This window comes from Tachypleus tridentatus, chromosome 4 (assembly GCF_004210375.1).
Source record: "Tachypleus tridentatus isolate NWPU-2018 chromosome 4, ASM421037v1, whole genome shotgun sequence".
NCBI classification, from domain to species: Eukaryota; Metazoa; Arthropoda; class Merostomata; order Xiphosura; family Limulidae; genus Tachypleus; species Tachypleus tridentatus.
In genome coordinates, this window is record NC_134828.1 from 78,016,966 (window position 1) to 78,036,261 (window position 19,296).

At 31.7% G+C, this 19,296-nt stretch overlaps 1 protein-coding gene across 2 annotated transcripts in view; it reads left to right on the forward strand.

Annotated features, from left to right (window-relative positions):
• Positions 1-19,296, forward strand: part of LOC143249503 (E3 ubiquitin-protein ligase arih1-like) — a 70,255-nt gene that overhangs the window by 33,548 nt on the left and 17,411 nt on the right. For both annotated transcript variants that reach the window (XM_076499445.1, XM_076499446.1), the window contains 6 exons: positions 7,121-7,213; positions 13,963-14,018; positions 14,896-14,962; positions 15,615-15,721; positions 16,721-16,835; positions 17,964-18,094. In XM_076499445.1, coding sequence (XP_076355560.1) covers positions 7,121-7,213; positions 13,963-14,018; positions 14,896-14,962; positions 15,615-15,721; positions 16,721-16,835; positions 17,964-18,094 — 569 coding nt within the window. The remainder of the gene's footprint in view (positions 1-7,120; positions 7,214-13,962; positions 14,019-14,895; positions 14,963-15,614; positions 15,722-16,720; positions 16,836-17,963; positions 18,095-19,296) is intronic.

Genomic DNA, 19,296 nt, shown 5'->3' on the forward strand with positions numbered 1-19,296 from the left:
CACTTATTTTCATGCACCCAGTCAGTCATTTACTGCTATAGATCTTTCTATATGCTCCCCTTCACTTTTCACTTGCTTTTCTTGGAAAGTTGAGATCAACCCACAGGGCAGTGATCATTTTCCTATCATATTAAGAGAGATTGGCCATGGTCAGTGCCACCTGACCTGTGTGCCTCAGTGGAAGTTGGACCAGTCCAACTGGCCGTCTTTCACTTCTCTTTCAGAACTTGATCCTGCCATCTTATGTGCATCCCCAAAACCTTGACGTGTTTTCCGTGACATCCCCGACCTTGGTGGAATTCTGCTTGTTCTATAACACAAAAAGCTTAGAAACATGCTTGGGGTAAATTTAATAATTATCCTACACTTACAAATTGCATTGCATTTCAGCAAGCCTGTGCACAAGCTTGCGAGTTAGACGTCAAAGCCAGAAGAAATCTTGGATTAAATACACCTCCAGCATTTCTTCAACCACCAGTTCAAAAGTCGTATGGGACAAGATTGGGAAGGTGAGTGAATGGTATGCTTCTGCTCCCCCTCTAGTTTAATATGCAATGGCCATGAAGTTGCTGATGCTCAGAGCAATGCCAATAGTTTTGGTGAATGTTTCTCTCATGTATCTAGCTCTTCTAACTCATCACCTTCCTCCTTAGTTATTAAAACACGAGTTGAACATCTGCCTCTTGTCTTTTCAACTGATCATCCCTATGACTACAGTCACCCTCTTACACTGGTGGAATTCAAACTTGCTCTTCGTCGGTCTGGCAATACATCAGTTGAACCTGATGATATACATTATGAGATGCTATGCCACCTTTCTCCTGGCTGTCTTTAATCAGATATGGAAGGAGAATTATTCCCTAATGCTTGGCACCAAGCTATTGTACTCCCTATTCTTAAACCTGGGAAGGATCCAAAGATTCCTTCAAATTACCATTCCATTGCTTTGACGAGTTGTCTCAGTAAGACCTCAGAGAGCATGATAAATGCTTGTCTTGTTTGGTTCCTTGAATCAAACAACCTTCTTTCACCCACTTAATTCACCTTGAAATATCAGTTAGAGAAGGCTTTTTGAAGTGACAACATCTTGTTTCTATTTTTTTTTATTTAGAGAAAGCTTATGATACAACATGGAGATACTGCATCTTGCAAGACCTTCACTCATACAGATTGCACAGCAACTTGCCACTTTTTATTAAGCATTTTTAATGAACCACCAATTCCAGGTCCATATGGGCTCAATACTTTCCTGTTTTTTTCCCACAGGAACTTGGAGTCCCTCATGGCTGTGTTCTGAGTGTCACACTTTTCATTATAAAGATTAATGCCATCAGTGAACAGCTATCCCTACAGTTGCAAATGGTCTTTTTTGTTGATGACTTTCACATCTCATATCAGTCATCAAACATGAGGTTTATTGAGCAGCAGCTACAAACTGCAATCAGTCATATACTAAAGTGGACCACACCAAATGGTTTTCAACTTTCTCTCCCTAAAACCGTTTGTGTACATTTCTGCTGCTAGTCGGTTATTCATTCAGATCCAGAATTTTGTGTTGATGATGATGTACTTCTTGTAATTCCTAAGGCAAAGTTCTTAGGTCTTATATTTGACTGTAAATTAAACTTTATTTCCCATATCAAGCAACTTCGTGTCAAATGTATAAGAACACTGAACATCCTCCATGTCCTCTCTTCCACCTCTTGGGGAGCAGATCAATACTCCATGCTTAAAATTTATCATGCCCTCATCTTATCCAAACTTGACTATGGGTATGTGGTTTATGCCAGAACCTCAGCACTAAAAATGCTGGATCCTATCCACCATCAGGGGCTTTGGCTTTGCACTGGGGCCTTTCATACTTCTCCAGTCCAAAGTTTGTATGTGGAGTCTCATGAACCTCCTCTGTATATTCTCCATTTGCAACTGTCTCTTATGTATGCTTCCAAACTTTGCTCTTTACCATAGCATCCTACTTGGGGTTGTGATTTCCATCCTCAGTGGGCTACACTTTTTTATAATAGAAAATCTGTTATTGTTTCTTTTAGTCTTCATATCTGGGCACAATAAAAAAAATTGAATCTATCTTTGAATAGCATAGCAGTATCAACAGATCAACCTCTTCCACCATGGCTAATTACTTTCTCCAATTGTGACCTATCTTTGAGTCATCTGAGGAAGGCCAGTACTCCTGACTGGAAATATTGCTTTTTATTTGCTGAACATCTTTCAAACAATCCATCCATTTTCATATATACAGATGGTTCAAAATCAGGTGACTATGTAGGCTCTGCTATGTTTTGTTACAGTTCAATTATAGCACACAAAATCTTCTCTACAGTTTGTGTTCACTTCCAAATTGTATGCCATTTCTCTTGCCCTGAATCATATTGAAACTATGCAATATACGAATTGTACTATCTATACTGATTCACTCAACTGTGTAGTGGCCCTGACATCATTCCATGTCAATTACCATCCTGTTCTTATCAATATCCAAAACAAACTGGCTCATCTATCTCTGTCCAGTTTTTTTGGATACCAGGTCATGTTGGTATTTGTGGGAATGAGCTAGCTGATGCATTGGTAAAGTCCAATCTGCTCTGGTTCAATCACCACCGTACCTGTTCCATACATGGACTGTGGTCCAGTTATCAAAACCCAACTGTACACCAGTTGGCAGTTGACCTGGAGTGAGCAATGAAATAATAGGCTTTTTCAAATCAAGCCTTCTTTAGCTCTTTTGCCATCTTGTTTCTGTAAAGATCAAAGGGGGGGAAGTTATTTTGGCAAGGCTATGCATTGGTTACAGGTTTTTAACTCGCCTCTTCCTTTTATCTGGTACTGATGCACCAATGTGTGGTCTGTGTGGCACTGAGGTCACAATCATACATATTTTATTATCATGCCATCATTGCAACCAATAATAAGGGCTCCATTTTAAACATATTTTTAAGGCAGGTTTGCCCTTGACATTAGCCAATGTCATAGGTGATGATACTGGCTGCCTCACTCATGTTTGTACATTTTTAAAAGTCATTAGTTTTTTAATTTAAGGTTTTTATTGGATTATATACGCTTTTAGCATGATTTCTTTTACATATTTTAATTTTATTTTGACCTGAACCCAGGACTGGAAAGGCTAACATCAGGTGACTGACAGCAAATTTGAACTTAATGCTTCAGTCTTCCTGGCAGGTTTTAATTTTACATATTTTTACCTTAATTTCCATATACCATTATAGTATACTACATCTTGTTTGAAACAAATAGTCTAGTAGCTTTGTGTCAATAAACATGAAATACCTACCTACCTCACACACACAAACACACTAATATTTCTTCTCATCTGACTTCACTGCTCTGCTATGAAAGATGACTTCTTTTGTCTTTTTTATGTCACTTTCTATCCAGTTTTTCGTCATGTGGCTTTTCTTCATTTGGTTTGTTGATGTGCCGTAGGTGAGATAGTGTAGATGATGCAGTCCTGCATGGACCTTGGCCCCACCTGGTCTGCAGGATTGTCTCAGACCAAGTAATAACAAAAAAGATCCAAGTTTGAGCTAAATCAGACCTCGATGACATGACTTTCGTCGAGCATATTTGTAAAATTTCAGACTTTCTTTGGCTTTTCACTTGAATTTTTTTAACTTTTTAAAATTTGTATAAAAAGAAATATCAAACTTATTTAAAAATCTATAATCTACACCCAAAGCTGCATTCAAACAATAGTTATTTGGAAGTTTCATAATTTTTATGCTTGGTATCAAAGGTACTGCTGTAAGGAAGTTTGTAATATTGCAGGTACTATCTTATGCATCTTTTGTACCAAGTGTTATAGCGGTCATACTACATAGCAACAATAATGTTGGTAAGCACACACATATATTAGTAAGCATACAACAGTGAATATAATTTTGAATGAAGTCATATTCCAATTTACAGTGGTTTGGAATCAAAATTAAGATAAAACATTAGTTGCAATTAAGCTGTAAAAGTTAACTTTTCCAATTTTAGTTATTATTAGTTTTATGCTTTATTTGATCTGTGTATTTATAATAAATTTCAACCTTAAAACTCTTGTAAGATGGCTTGTTAATTTTGAATAGTAATAATTTAAAGGCTTATTAGTAGTAATTAACAGGTCACAGTTAGTAGGCATAAACCTCAAAGATCTAAATTGTGTTTGTCATGGGCACTCAAAGCCTAAATTAGACTGATGACACATGATATTTCAGTTGTAAACTGTTCTCTGTTAAATAGGTATGTGCCTCATAACAATGTATATTTCACTTGTTGCGAGGTGATACATTATGTAACTTTTTTTTTGTTATATGGCTTTGAATTTGTGTAATTTCACTGGTATGAGAGTGAGTTGATGTAATCCTTGATTTGAAGTAGACCACACTCTACACTAAGAATTATAAAACCTTTTTTAATGTGGTTCCCTTTTAAGAATCACAATCTCTCTAGTTCGATTTAAAATTAGAAAATGGCCATAACATTAAATAACTTGACACCAGGACTGGAAATGCCAACTTCAGGTGACTAATGCTGCTGTTTGAACTACCCTTTAGTCATCCTGGCAAGTTGTTATTACAATTTTGCTGCATGCCTTTTAAAACTTTTGTTACTTCGCTTTTTGAAAATGGCCATAATGACACATAACCAGGAACCAGGACTGGAAAGGCCAACTGTTAGTGTTCCTGGCAGGTTATGATAATTACCATTGTGCTACAGAAAGTCTTTTACAACTTCTCTTACTGTGGTTTCTCTCTTAACATTGTAAACTAGATGTCAACATTGGTTTTATGCTATTTATGTCTTTAAATGCTGTTTTGTTTTACCTTTATTTCCTTTTATGAATTTTACTACATTTACTTTATTTTTACCTTTTTACTGGACATTTGGCACAGATATCCTAGCTGCTTTGTGCCATAAAACACTAAATCAACCAACCAACCAACACTAAGAATTGAACCATTTCTGGTGGTAAGTGGGTTATGACCAAGTAAGTGGGTTTTACATTCCCCTCAAGACACAGTTCTGGAAGGATTTATCCCTTTGTGACTTATTCTGGTATCCCTCACTCACTTTATGGCTTGACTTGTTGCTTTAGTTACAACATACATACATGCATGGTTTGCTGACACCTTGAGATATAAAAGCATTTTTAACAGCAATAGTTCAGAGTAGATGTTTGTGATATCAAATTACAAAATGAATATTACTTTGCACATATACAACATGCAAAAATAAAAAAGCATGAAAAACATTGTTTAATAAACCTTAAAACTTAATTTATTTTAATTAAAGTGATAATACCCATACCAGCCATCTTGAGAATACATTTTTACTTCAGGCGGGTTTCTTGCCATCACGAAATAGTAACATTTGACATGAGCGTTTTCCTCACTCACAAATGTATTTTAGATAAATACTCCCCTCTAGAATGAGCCTTTGATATATACAACTTCTCAACAGAAGTATTGTAAGCCTCTTGGTTGAGAGTATAGTCTAATAACTAATTGCATCACAGATCGATGTAGTACATGTTATGTGTAGGGGGTGCAGGCTTTGTTCAAATGAATGGCATAATAAAATTTCATTGTTAGTGACATGAGGTGTTAGCTCTGTTCTGAAGAGATGGGAATATTTATCTGAAATACAATTTCAGGTGAGGAAATGTTAGCTTTTTGGCTTGGCTTTGTTGTTAGGGTACTCCTCTTGCAACATAGAGTCATGGGTTTAAGTATTGTTCCTAAACCTACAGACTTTTTTATCCATGTTTTAATGCCACAGTGAACATCACTATCCATTTTTAAAGAGTAGTCTAAGAATTGATTGTAGGTGGTGTTGAATGGAATGTGTTATCTTTAATCTGTCACTTCAAAATTAAGAACAGTTATCATTAATAGCCTTAGAATAGCTTGTGTGGAAATCAGAAACAAACATACATATGTTATTTTTTTCCCATATATTTTCACAGTGTATAATTCTACAAATGTGTTTCAGTACAATTAATTTCCTATTTTAGTCACATACTTGGCAATAACCAGTGTGCCTATTATCATCAATTAGATAGCATTTATGTGTTCTTTAAGGTATTATAGAAGAAAGTTTCTTGCTTATCCTATGTATGAAGATAATGTTTCATGGCTAACATTTTGTTTTTCAGAAAAGGAGGTTAATTATTGTTATTACATCTTAACTCATTTACAAACAAAAATTTACAACAAATGTACTTTGCTTCTCATTCTTTTGGACCAATAGGAAGTATATCTTTCCTTTTAGATACTTTATCAAACAATCTTGAAGGGCAACATGTATCCCTAAAAAAAAACAACACCAGTATTTCCATTTCATTTATTCCAAATTATGCTACAATATTTAGAAAATCTGTAAATAATTTTAAGTCCAGTTTCTCTTGAAAACTAGTAATAGTCTCCAAAGCAGTTATTTATGAAATATGATGTTCCTTTAAAGCTTCATACATTGATTTCTGGAACAGTGCTTAAAGGAACATAAAGATTCTGTCTGACTGGTGAATATAAGCACATCAGTTATTGTTAATCAAGTTACTAAAATGGTTTAAAGTCGGTTGGAACATTTGTAAAATTACTGATAATGAAAATAACAGACAGATTAAGAAATCCACCCACATAAAAAAAAATCTCCTAACAATAACTTGATTAGAGATCTGTAACCACTGTTGGATCAAGAACAAAGATGAACTAGTCAACAAAATAATAGAATCCAAAACTACATGTACATGCTTTCTGTACATCAATCCTGACAGTTAAAAAAACAATAAAAAACTATAGATCTGGTGAAAAGACATACAAGTACATTAAAACAGTATGAGAACAAACTTACTAGAGAGGTTGTCCAAGTCAATAAGAACTAATAAAAATTTACTTTTATCGATATGATGTACAAGGTAATGAAAAACTTCATGATAATTATTTTTAAAAAAATTAAATTCTTCAATTACATAATTTTGTTTTTTACCGGAGCAGTTAAGCAGCTAGTGTGATCGATTTCTACCATATCTGGTAGCTAATTAACATTACTAGAGTTGTTAACTTGTAAAGTGATGTAACTTCATTTTTACTTGTAGATGATGACAGGATTAGCATGTGGCCATCGATTCTGTTCAGAATGTTGGTCACAGTATCTTACAACTAAAATCATGGAAGAAGGAATGGGACAGGTAACCTACTATTTAGTACTTTTTATGTCATACTCTGTAGGTCATGTAACTAGGTGTAGATTTAAAAAATCTATATATGAACTAAATAACATACAGTAGATTCCAATACATTATTGAAATTGGGGATTTCATTTAAGATTTCTGGTCTGGAAATTCATGAAAGTATTTTGAAAAAGATTGGGAATTATTGTTGAATTTTTTTCTGCTGTAAATGTGTGAACCATTATATCAATATACAGTGGTAGGCTCTTAACACTTTTTTTCTTCTACATTTATGAGTGTTGTAAGTGTATAGAAAAATATTGCTTGAAATCATAAAGTTATATATAAACGTGTTGTTTTATATACCATATTAAAATGGTAAAAATAGCCAGTGTAATGTTAATTTTACTTTTATGTAGCTCTGTTGTTGAGGAATGATACACCTAAGAATTGCTATTCTGAGTAATTCCTCTGTAATCATATTCATGTGCTTTCATGATATGTAATTATAATGAGAAAATATATAAACAAAACTTGCATGATGATGATATATGTAAGTAATGAAAACCATAACTAGGTGACATATGCCATCTTCCATTCTTAATTCTGATATCATTTGGAACATCAATTAGCAGTGATATAATTTTTGTTATTTTGTGTCAATGAATATGTTTCATAATCTGGGTGAGTTAACATATTTCATACTAATAATCTTATTATTTTCAAGGTTTCACTTCAGATATTTAAGATAATTATATAACTCACTAAATGGATGAAATTAATCAATTTGGTGTTTAGTTTGGTAGTTCAAGTAAGTAAAGGTACATTTAAAAATTATTCTTCTGATTATTTGAATAACAACTTTGTTACAAGTATCAAATTTTATCCTATTGTAATTATTTGCTATTACTAGTTTTTGCTGAAGTGAGAAGTTATTCGTATCAATTTCATATTGGTTATGTATAATTTGTGCTATGATATATCATGGAAAAAACAAACTAGGTGCAGTGACATCATTACAGTTAGACAGGATAAAAAATTTTTGGAAGATGGGTTGGAAGTTTAGTAATTGACATCAGCAATCCTATCAACTTGCAGTTATAAAACATTATGGAAAGAAATTCTAATAAAATATTTTATATTTTAAGTTGTTTTTTTTTTAGTCAGTCCATTCTGATACAGCATATTTAATATTTTCTAAAGGAGTTTTATGTAGAATGTTCACATTTGTGGCATGGTATCATGAATGCAGGTGTACAAAGGCTAATGTAGCTTGTTAATTTTTCAAATTGTACAAGACTATGTTCAAAGTAATGTGTGCTTTCTATTCATTATAATTTTATTCACTTCTGGTTATCCTTGATGAGGTAAGTTCTGCCATCTAATATGGTTATAAGGTGTATTGATTGTTGATTTATCTGTTCCTGAATTTTTTTTTACTTCCCCAAATGTTTAGATAGATAATAGTTATTAACAATAAGATTCTATAAAAGTAAATGTAGGATATTTTCATTTTGTGTTTACTATGTTAAGATGCTTGAAATTAGAGCTGAGGTGTTTGTGATATTTGCTGATTAATCAGTTAGTACTTCTTCAATCTCCCTAACATCTACAGGCAGATTTAAAAAAAAAAAAACAATAATCCACATGATTCTTACTTGGTGGATTGGTTCACTAATGACTTAATGTATTATTGTTTGTTTTTAAAATATGCAGTAACTGTTGTTAATCATCAGTAAGTCACATTAATTTATAATTTTAAATTAGATATGAAAGCATGTTTTAGTATCACTGACAAGGGTAATGTTCTTATTTGAAACATTACTGCTGTGGTTAGAAATAATTGGGTAGTCAGTTAACCAGTTTATATATGTTTGAATAGGATAAACATAATTAATGTGAAATTAAAATGTGAGTCAACGGAATATTTTATGGCTATTTACTGTATTCACTACATAGTTAAATTTATGTTGAACATATGAAAAATACTTGTATTTACAAATATTACAACTTAAGAAAATTTTAGTATATTATTGAAAAGTGAGAAAAACTTGTATTAAACAAAGAACCAAACCTTAATAAGATATCTTTATTGAATCTTAAGCAATCTCCAGTTACAAGATTTGTATATTTTCCTGTATCTATATAAACTGTGTGTAGGTAATGATGACAGAACCTTCTCCAAAAACTCTACATATGTTACTCATTTAACCTATTTCGAAACTATACAAGTTTATCTGAAGTTATATCACATCTTCTTATTAGAATATGGATAACATTATATTGTAAAATAATGCTTTGGATAGTTATAACTGTATTTATAAAGTTTGAAAATTATTAGAGAATGAATAAAAATAAAACTAGAAAGTGTATTCAGATAATGTAGTGTTATTATTTTAACAAGTAACAACAGTGTTTAACTTCTCTACACTAGCTGCAATAATGTTTCACTTTTATAGTGATGGTATGATACCAGTTAACATTTTTAAAAACTACCTGTGTATCTTGTAACTAAATTTTAATTATTTTTTTACATGAAAGAAGACACTTTTACTGTAATAATATAGTATTTTGAATTAATGAGTGTTCACCACATTGTTCTAGAGTAACCTAATTAAATCAGAGATAATGTAACATTAAATTTTCTTTAAGTGATTAACTCAGTTTGGCCATAACCCAGTAATTTAAAGTTATACTTTCATTTGTTGTAATGTGTTTGATATGAAAATAACAAATGGTTAAAACCTAATGTTTAAGGTTTTTAAAATAAAATTACAGGCATAATTATTTGTTACTTTACTTAGAAAAATAATTATAGCATTGGTAAACAGTATGCCTGTTTTCAAAATGTTTTTAAAAAGTCCTTACTTATTTAATCATATCACATGCATTTTCACTTATTTTAGATACCAACAATATGAAAAGTTTCTTTCTCACAAGAATTTTAACTTCTAAATAATGAAAAATTATTTCTTTAATAAGTGTTATAAAAGCTGCAGGTGTCCTAAACTGTACTAACTTTAATGAAAACATATCAAATTGTAGACATATTGTTTGGAGTGTCTGGGAAAAAGCCAGGGTATGAAGATTTACAGTAGCAACATTTAATTAATGTTCATATTATTGTATTAGATTAGAAATGAGTAAATATTGAGTGTGACTGTAACTGAACTGGTATAGACTCCTTTTATGATTTCAAAAAAACTATTATGCTAATTAACAGCCCAATCACAAGTATTGTAATGATATCTTGCTGGCTTTTTTTTATTACTAGTTTCTGAAGAAAAAAAAAAAGTGTGGTTTGGCTGGCCCCCTTACATTTGCATCTACTTGTACAACATTAAATAATAGTTATTAATTTCTGAAACATTATTGGGGGTCAATCCCCCTGGACTTCTCCAGAAGATCCTTCCCTGTTTATACAACAATAAAGAATACAGCCATTAATGTCTGGAAAATAACGTAGGGAGGATACATTTTCTAGACCCCTTCTCTGAAACTGTTCCTGTTCACACAACATAAAAAAAAAAACCTTTCATAATTATAAATTAGGAACAGAATACAACATAGAAAAGTTAATTTACTCATTACTTAACACTTCTGTAACCTATGAGTTAGTGGTGGTGGATGTTGCCAGCTGTTTGCCTTTTATTTTGTTGGTAGTTCAAAATTAGTGACAGTGGCAGGTAGCCATAGTATCCTTGCAATAATTAAGACAAACAAGCAAGTTTAATGGTAATAATAATTGAACCTGAGATATTCAAATAATTACCCCCTCCCTATCTCCACCATTATGTAGCTTTGTGCTTAACAACAAATAAACTTAATGTCAAAATTTCGATTATTTTTGTGACAACCAATCCTTATTTTGTTTAAATGGTTATTTGAATAATAAAAAATGGTAATAATCAGAACTACTCATTTTGAGTAGGTTATTTTCAGTTGTAATTTTAGTTAATTGATTAGTTCACATGACACTAATCACCATGATCATTATTTTTAGATAAGTGTATCACTCAGCTGTACCTGGTATTTGCTTTTTATAAATATTGTCTTTAGCTGTGGCATAGCAGCTCGTAGAATGATTGAATTTTTCAAGTACAAGCTTTTAGCTCATAACTCCATCTCTTGACTGATTTGAGATCTAATTACAGTTTTGAATTTAGGAAATCAAACCCTTTTGGCTGTATCAGGCTGTTGCATATGAAATTTCAGATTTTCATGTGCAAATTTTAAACTTAATTTTTGTGGCTGAAAGGGAAACATTACCATAAGTTTGTCAGAATAATATAGTATATTGTTCGATTAACTTCAAGCAATCTTTATTTTTCTTATATTGGAAACTAAACCTTATTTATAATGATATATGTCGCCATGGATAATATTGATATTTGTGTAATTTTCTTGGACAAGTTCAAGTTTTTTCATAAGGCAGTGACAGCTGCTCGTAATATTAATCGTGCATTTAGTTATAGCACAGCTAATGACCACACAGCACAGCATTGGTTTAATTAATGAGGAAGAATTGAAGGCTTTAGTTAAATCATATACACACCAAATCTTGAGAGAGCTTGTAGACAAACTTAACATTCATTATTCAACAGTTTCCTGACATCTGGGTAAGGTGAAAACGTGTGTATCTTGCAAACTGACTGAAAATCATCAAACAATAAAATTATCACCTGTGATGAAGAATGTATTTTCTTCAACAATCAGTTATCATCTGGACAGTGGCTTAACTATGAAAGAGTACCAAAATATATGCCAAAATCAGCTCTTAACCCAAAAACTTATGGTCAACATTTGTGGTTCTCAGCAGGTCTGATGCATTATTCATTCTTAAACCCAAAACATAGAATCACGACAAGGAAATATTGTTTGAACTTGAAATTGTGCATGGCACAAAAACATCCAGCAGTAATCAGTCACAGTGGACCCAAATTGCTTCATAACAGTGCTCAGCCTCATGTTTCACTCATTACTGTCAAAAACTAAACAAACTTCACTATGAAACTTCACCTCATCCACCGTATTCACCAGATCTTTCCCCTACAGGTTATCACTTTTTTTTTTAAATAAATAATGTTTTCAAATCAAAAGTCATGTGAAAAGGCCTTCGAAGACTTTATTGCCTCAAGGGATGTTCAGTTCTTTAAAGATGGCATTTATAAACTTTCGAATGATTGACACAAGTGTATTGAATCTAAAGGAGTTTATTTAGATTATGTAAATTAAACAACAAAAACCTGCTTGCTTCACTTTCTTTTTTTTAAAATAATCCAATATTGCGTATAAACAGTGATATTTTACCACATTCAATACGTATTCTAATTCTGCCTAAAAGAATTTCAGTTCGAGGATAGGTTGTTAGAGATCTTGATGAGTAATGAAATCAAATCAGATATGTGCTTGCCCCATGCTTGATTGCAGGGGCACAAAAATATAGCTAATAAAAAGAATAAAGTGTCTCACAGGTTAATTTACTCTAATCCTGCCTAACAGAATTTTAGGTGCTGTGACTAATTAACTATTCACTTTTGTTATTTTCATAATAATCATTTTATAAAATTCAAATGTGCATCAGGGGATACACATGAAAAAAAAAAAGACCAGACCTAATATTTATAATTGTATGTGATAAGTAAACGTAAGTTAAGTGATAAGCAGATCATCCAAAGTATTTTTTGCTTTTGTATTATGGAGAATTAACTTGTTGATATCAATTTCAATGAAATTCCTTTAAATGCATCTTTTCCTAGAGTACGAGAAACCTCCAATACCTAAAACTGTTGAGTAACTGAGATTAGGGTGTTTTTAAAGGAATATTTTTTGTGTACTCTTTTTATAAATAATAAAAATGTTTTATCATAGAATCTTTCCCTTAATTAGAAGTAGAGTTATGTATTTGGTTATCAGGATAAAGAACAAGAAATTATGATAATTATTTCCTGAAAGTTTTGCATGTCCTATTGGAAAATCTGGAATCATTTGTCCCCAAATATGCAATTCATATGAATATAGTATATTTTAGTTAGTAGTTATAAACCATGGTAACAAACTGATTATCTTTTATTATTATTATTCTAATATCAAGTTATGCAGTCTTTGTTTCCTGTTTGAGGTCAGGGACATTGTTCTTGATTTTCTCTGGAGAAACACTACTGCTTCTGCTATCACCACTGTTCTGTCAACACAAAATCTATTTGTAGCACTGCTATAACTTCCTTGGGCATGATAAATAGACCTACCATAACAGGTTTTATAAAAAATTCCTTTGTGATTTTATCCAGTCTTGGAGTTATCTGCTGAAGATCTTTTGGGATTTGGTAATACTGGGTGAAGAAGAAGGATCACATAGTGGACCTGTCAGAACAATAAATACTGTTTGGGAACTATGAAACGAAACAATCACATTTCATCACATGTTACACCTAGCATAAGCTTCACCCAAATTGGATAAATCCCAAATGCTTTTGTCCTTTTTTATATTGAATTCCTTCCACTCTGAACTGCCTCTTGCTAAGGAAGATATTATGTGTTTAAAGAAGTTTATGAACAACAAATGTTTTAAATAAAAAGACTTTGTAAAAATAATATTAAGTAGTTTTTTTTTGTTTTTTGTTCAGAGTTTAGGTTGAGAGCTGCAGATTTTTTCCTTTCATGTAATATGGAATAACAAAATTATTAATTTGACATTACCATGACTCTAGAATTACAAGTTTGTTTTATTACTAGAAAAGTACAGTTTTTTGGAAAACATTTTTCAGACTATATCCTGTGCTGCTCATGGTTGCGATATTCTGGTTGATGATCAGACAGTCATGTGAGTGTATCCTTCCAATTTCCAAGTTCTGATTTTATAGCCTATGTGCTTTATAATCATTTCAAGAAATTAATTTTTGAAAATGTAGTTTTGTTTAATTAAATTTGTGTCTCAGAAACCACTGCAAATATTATTATGCAACACTGAAAAGTGTTCAGAAAGTTATTGAAAGTGTTAAAACAACATGCTAGAATAAAAACTTAGTTTATTGAATTTTTTGACTCTGTTTAAACATTTGCATTTTGTCAGGTTTAGCTAGTAAAAATGTTTGACACTTTTCTGAAATGTATCTAAAAAGTTTCAATAAGCAAACTTTTGATCTTACATATATTTTTTATTAGTTCTAATAATCATAATAATCCAAATATTTCAGACTTGTTTCTTTATGTTTAGCTAACTACTTTTGCCAATAGTAGCTGTGTTTTCTTTCTTTTATGTAATTTCTTTATACCGAAGTCAAGGGCTCAGATTCATAAGCTATGAAGGTTCTTGTACTAGCTGTCTTATTCAAGTAACTTATTTCAAAATACATTATTTCTTAATCAGTCAAACTGGTCAGCTTGAGACTCAGTGTGTGAATTTGTTTACCAAATTGTACTAGATTAATACTTTTTGTTGAATTGATTATTTTTAAACAAGTTTTTTATTTGAAACTCATTCTTGTTATTAAATTTAATATATAGATAAATTAAAAATGAAATTGAATTTATGAACATCAGATAATGAGTATTTTACTGGTGTGGAAGAAGTTTTGCATAGGTTGTGAGATTTGTAAACTACTTTCCTATATGTGTGTGTATATATATATATATTCCTTTCTAACTGATTACCTTATGTCTATGAACTTAACTGTGGTTTTCTTTTTTTAATTCTACAGGACCTTAATTACTGATCCAAAAGTGAAATTAAAATATCAACATCTAATAACAAACAGCTTTGTGCAGGTAAAAAGTTTAAACATGTTTAAAAGTGAGCTATAAAATATCTGAATAGCTTACAAACTAACATAAAAATATTTTGATTATTAATATCTACCTGTGTGAAGACACTAAAGTTTGACCTTCTCATCAAAGATTTATTGTGCAACAAACTACATGATAGTCCATTTATTTTCTGATAAAAAAAAAAAAAGATTTGAATAGGCATTGCCATATACAGTGTAACAAACAATACTCAAATAACCGTCATAAACAACTGTATGTATAGTATGAGAAAATAACTTATTGCTAATACAAAGAAAACAAACAAATTTAGAATTATGTGACCGTTGTGCTATGATGTTCAAGACTAAAAATATAAAAAGAACAGCTGCTTCTGAAGAAAGAAAACCTAAAAAGCATTTGAACTTTTGGGTCTTTTATAAGTCTATTTAATCATATGTTTATTTGTACATTTTTATCATAGTTTCATGAAATAAAGTATATTTTATTCTGGAACTAAACATGTTTTGTTGTAATTTTGAAAAATACTTAAATATGTTGCAAAATATTAAAATAACATGTAATTATTCTTCTTTTTTATGAAATATGAAATTATTGCTCAAATTAAGCTAAATGATAAATTTATCAGTTTTGTTTTGGTATTCTAATTTTTTAGTGTAACAGGCTTTTGAGATGGTGTCCAGCCCCAGACTGCAACCATGTTGTGAAAGTTCAGTTTGTTGATGTTCAACCTGTGACTTGCACCTGTGGAAATACTTTCTGGTACATTTATTTTGAACCACACAGAAATATTGACTTGTAGCCACAGTATGGGTTTTGTGAGAAGATTTTAATGCTTATCATTAAGTGGTGTAAACTTGTTACTGCTAATGACATTTTTTTATATAGAGAATTATGTATTTTTCAGTATAAGTGTATATAGCTGGTAAAACATAGTCCCTCTCCCTGGTACAACAAACTTGTCAAAACATTAACATTTGAATAAGGAATTATTAAAATAACTTGTTAACAGTACCTGTTTATAAGAAGACTTGTTGTATTTGTGTTTATTAAACTCCCAATTTACTGTATGTCTCACTTCCTACAAAACCTTTCACTGAATAATATGGCTTGTCAGGCTTTTGAAAGGTAAAAAAATAAATGGTGTTTTATGGAAGGGTATTCTAATAGTTATCTGGAATATCAAAGTAGTGGTTTTTAATGTTACATCTTCATTATTTTGTAAGACATTTTATTAACACTTCTATACAAATTCACAACTATTTTCATTTAATTATTTTAGCCTTGCATCAGTTTAATAATAATAATAATAGCATAGACATCTAAATACAAAAGCTAATGTTTTCAAACATATGTTCATGTAATTCAGTTAATTAAATCTTGTTTATTTTACATGAAAAAAATTAAATAAGGGAGAAAACCTAATATTAGGATACTAGATGATTTCTTTGAAATTTTAACTCTTCTTACATTGTAAAGAATGTTTGTACAAAATCAGATTTTCTATTTACTAAACTGTGATCACATACCCAAACTTTTGCTGTGTGTTTACCACTTGTGACTTGATTGACCAAGCATTCAAGGCCATTAAAATTGTTATGTATATAGTGCAGAAAGGGACAAAAATAACTTTTTAGAAAAAGGAGACAATTTTTTAAATTTGTAACAATTAATAATTGCAACATTAATCATGCTTTTTTTTTCCTATAGTAAATAATTTTATAAACACAAGATGTAATAAAACATTTTTATTACTGATAGTTTCCACTGTGGAGAAAACTGGCATGATCCAGTTAGGTGTCATTTGCTGAAAAAATGGCAGAAGAAATGTGATGATGATAGTGAAACTTCCAACTGGATAGCTGCCAATACCAAGGTATATTTGGCTGTTTTTATTAAGTTTCTTTTTAAACATATTCACTAAATAGTGGAGGGGGGAATGATGTTTATCTTTTTATTTTCCTGGCAAACAAGTAAATTTCTTTTGTTTTTGAGGCTAACTCTCAGCAAGGGCTCAGTTTCAAGACTGTCTTCATAACAATGCTATAGCTTTTAAGTTAGTGTTTTCATCACCAAATTTTGCATACTATTGGTAAACATTACAGGGCTTTTGTATGGAAAAATCTTGTTTTTATTGCATTTGATGATTTTTGTATAATGCTTTTTTCATGCCTTTTTTTTTCTTTCCAAATGTTGACTACTCCAACATGTAATTTTGATTTTAAGATTAAAAATGTCTATGTATCAGAACATTTTCAAATTTCACATGTAAAACCATTATGATCTCCAGATAATTATCAAACTTTGTTTTTGTAAAATGTATGTTTTTATCTGTTATTTTCTCTACTGTAACAATGTGCAGGTTAGGTCAATTCAACCAACTTCATGACCACCATTAAAATTAAAAACTGGATATAATTTTTTTTTCCCCCATTTTGCAATGACAACAAATTATAACATACAAACACAAATGTTTAGCCTAAATAGCTTTGATTTCATAATATTGTACAGCTATGTATATAAATTTGTTTATCTTTATTATATTGTTCTTTTAGCCTTGCCTATATAACATTACAGAAGTTGCAATAATGTTTTTTTGTATGCACTCCTTTAATTGCATTCAACTGTATGAAATTGGTCTTTACAAAATGACTTGTTTTGGCTGTGTTTTAGTAGATAAAGAGTTAAAATGAACCATATTATAACTTTTGTAAATTATATACAGAATGATGCAAAATGTTGTGAACCACCATGAATGTTCTAAAACCTGTTCTTACAGCTATTTGAAATGTTTATCTTTGGTATCATATTCACACAATCTTGTTGAAGGTTAATGATGTTCCAAATAATTATTTTTAAAAAATGGATGGTTAGTTACGTATATGATTCAGAAGAATCGTAATAGTATTCAGTTTTTTCATGAACTTTTACTTAAGTATGAAAACAAATCTTTTTCCCTCTTTTGTTCTTTTATGATATGTATAGCCTATATCTTAAATTTTAGGAATGTCCCAAGTGTAATGTCACTATAGAAAAGGATGGTGGTTGTAATCATATGATTTGTAAGAATCAAAACTGTAAGGCAGACTTTTGTTGGGTCTGTCTTGGACCTTGGGAGCCACATGGATCATCATGGTGAGAATAATCAGTGAAAAATTTCTCTACTTATTAATGCACAGTAATTTGAACAGACATTATTTTACTGTGGTCTTACTGGAAAGATGTATATTGTACATCCACTGTAAAATGCAAGTTTTTTAGCTCTTGTGTAATTATCACATTGCATAAAAATATGTAAGATTTTCTAATACTATGTTACCTTTTTTATATATCAGCTTTCCCTTGACATGTAATACCCTCTGAATACACAAATTTTGACTCGCCTTGAGACTTCCACTGACCTTCATGTGAAAACATGATGTAGTTGTATGAAAGCATGTGACATCTCTCCATCAATAGGAATGCATCACAACTCCTACCACAGCTGGCATTCTGTATGCAGCTTAACTCATCTTCACTTTTTTATTAGACCTTGTGTTGTTTAGACATGTTTATCATTTGAGGTTTACTCATGGAATTTTGATCAGATACTTCTACTGCAATTAATACAGCAGTTACCTTTAATTTGGCTACAATGGTTTTGGATCTTCAGTTATCAACAGAGGACATGACAGCTTTGGTTTGCTGGGTGTTGAGTACTTTTGTATGGGCTTCAGATATGACTGAATATTGTCCTGTCATCCCTTGCTTAGGGGTAACTGGACAATAGTACAGTGATTTCAACAGTCTGTTTTCTTCCATATTCTATACCAGACAGTCATTTGTAGTTCCAGTTGATGACCCCAGGCCTCCTCTCTTCTTAGAGTTAATTAACCTTTAAACAGCAGAAATGTTGTAGGTAGCATCATCAGTTGATAATGGCTGCCATTTAAGGGTTAACCATTAGGAGATGTGGGCTTTTCTTGGAGGGCTTTAATTTCTCATAGTCAAGCCCATATTCTATCTCTTCAATGAGTTTTACAAGATCAGTGGGGCCTCATTCAAAATCTCTTAAACACCCCTATTCATCTCCTTCCTTTCTTGCATGTGGCCCCTCGGTGTGGATTCCTGTACGTGGTGAAGGGACTTCCCAGGGAAAGTTCTGTTCTCTCAGTTTACCTCCTCTCAGATCTAAACATCCACCCACGTATTTGCCGTGTGTGGTGGCCCTTGAAGAGGAGGAGAGGATCCTGGTGGTTGAGGGGTCCAACCCTAACACACCACTTTGGCCTTGAATTCCTGTAGATGGGCAGCCTTGGGGTGGCTCCCCTTAGGTTGATTAGCTGTTCCACTTGGGC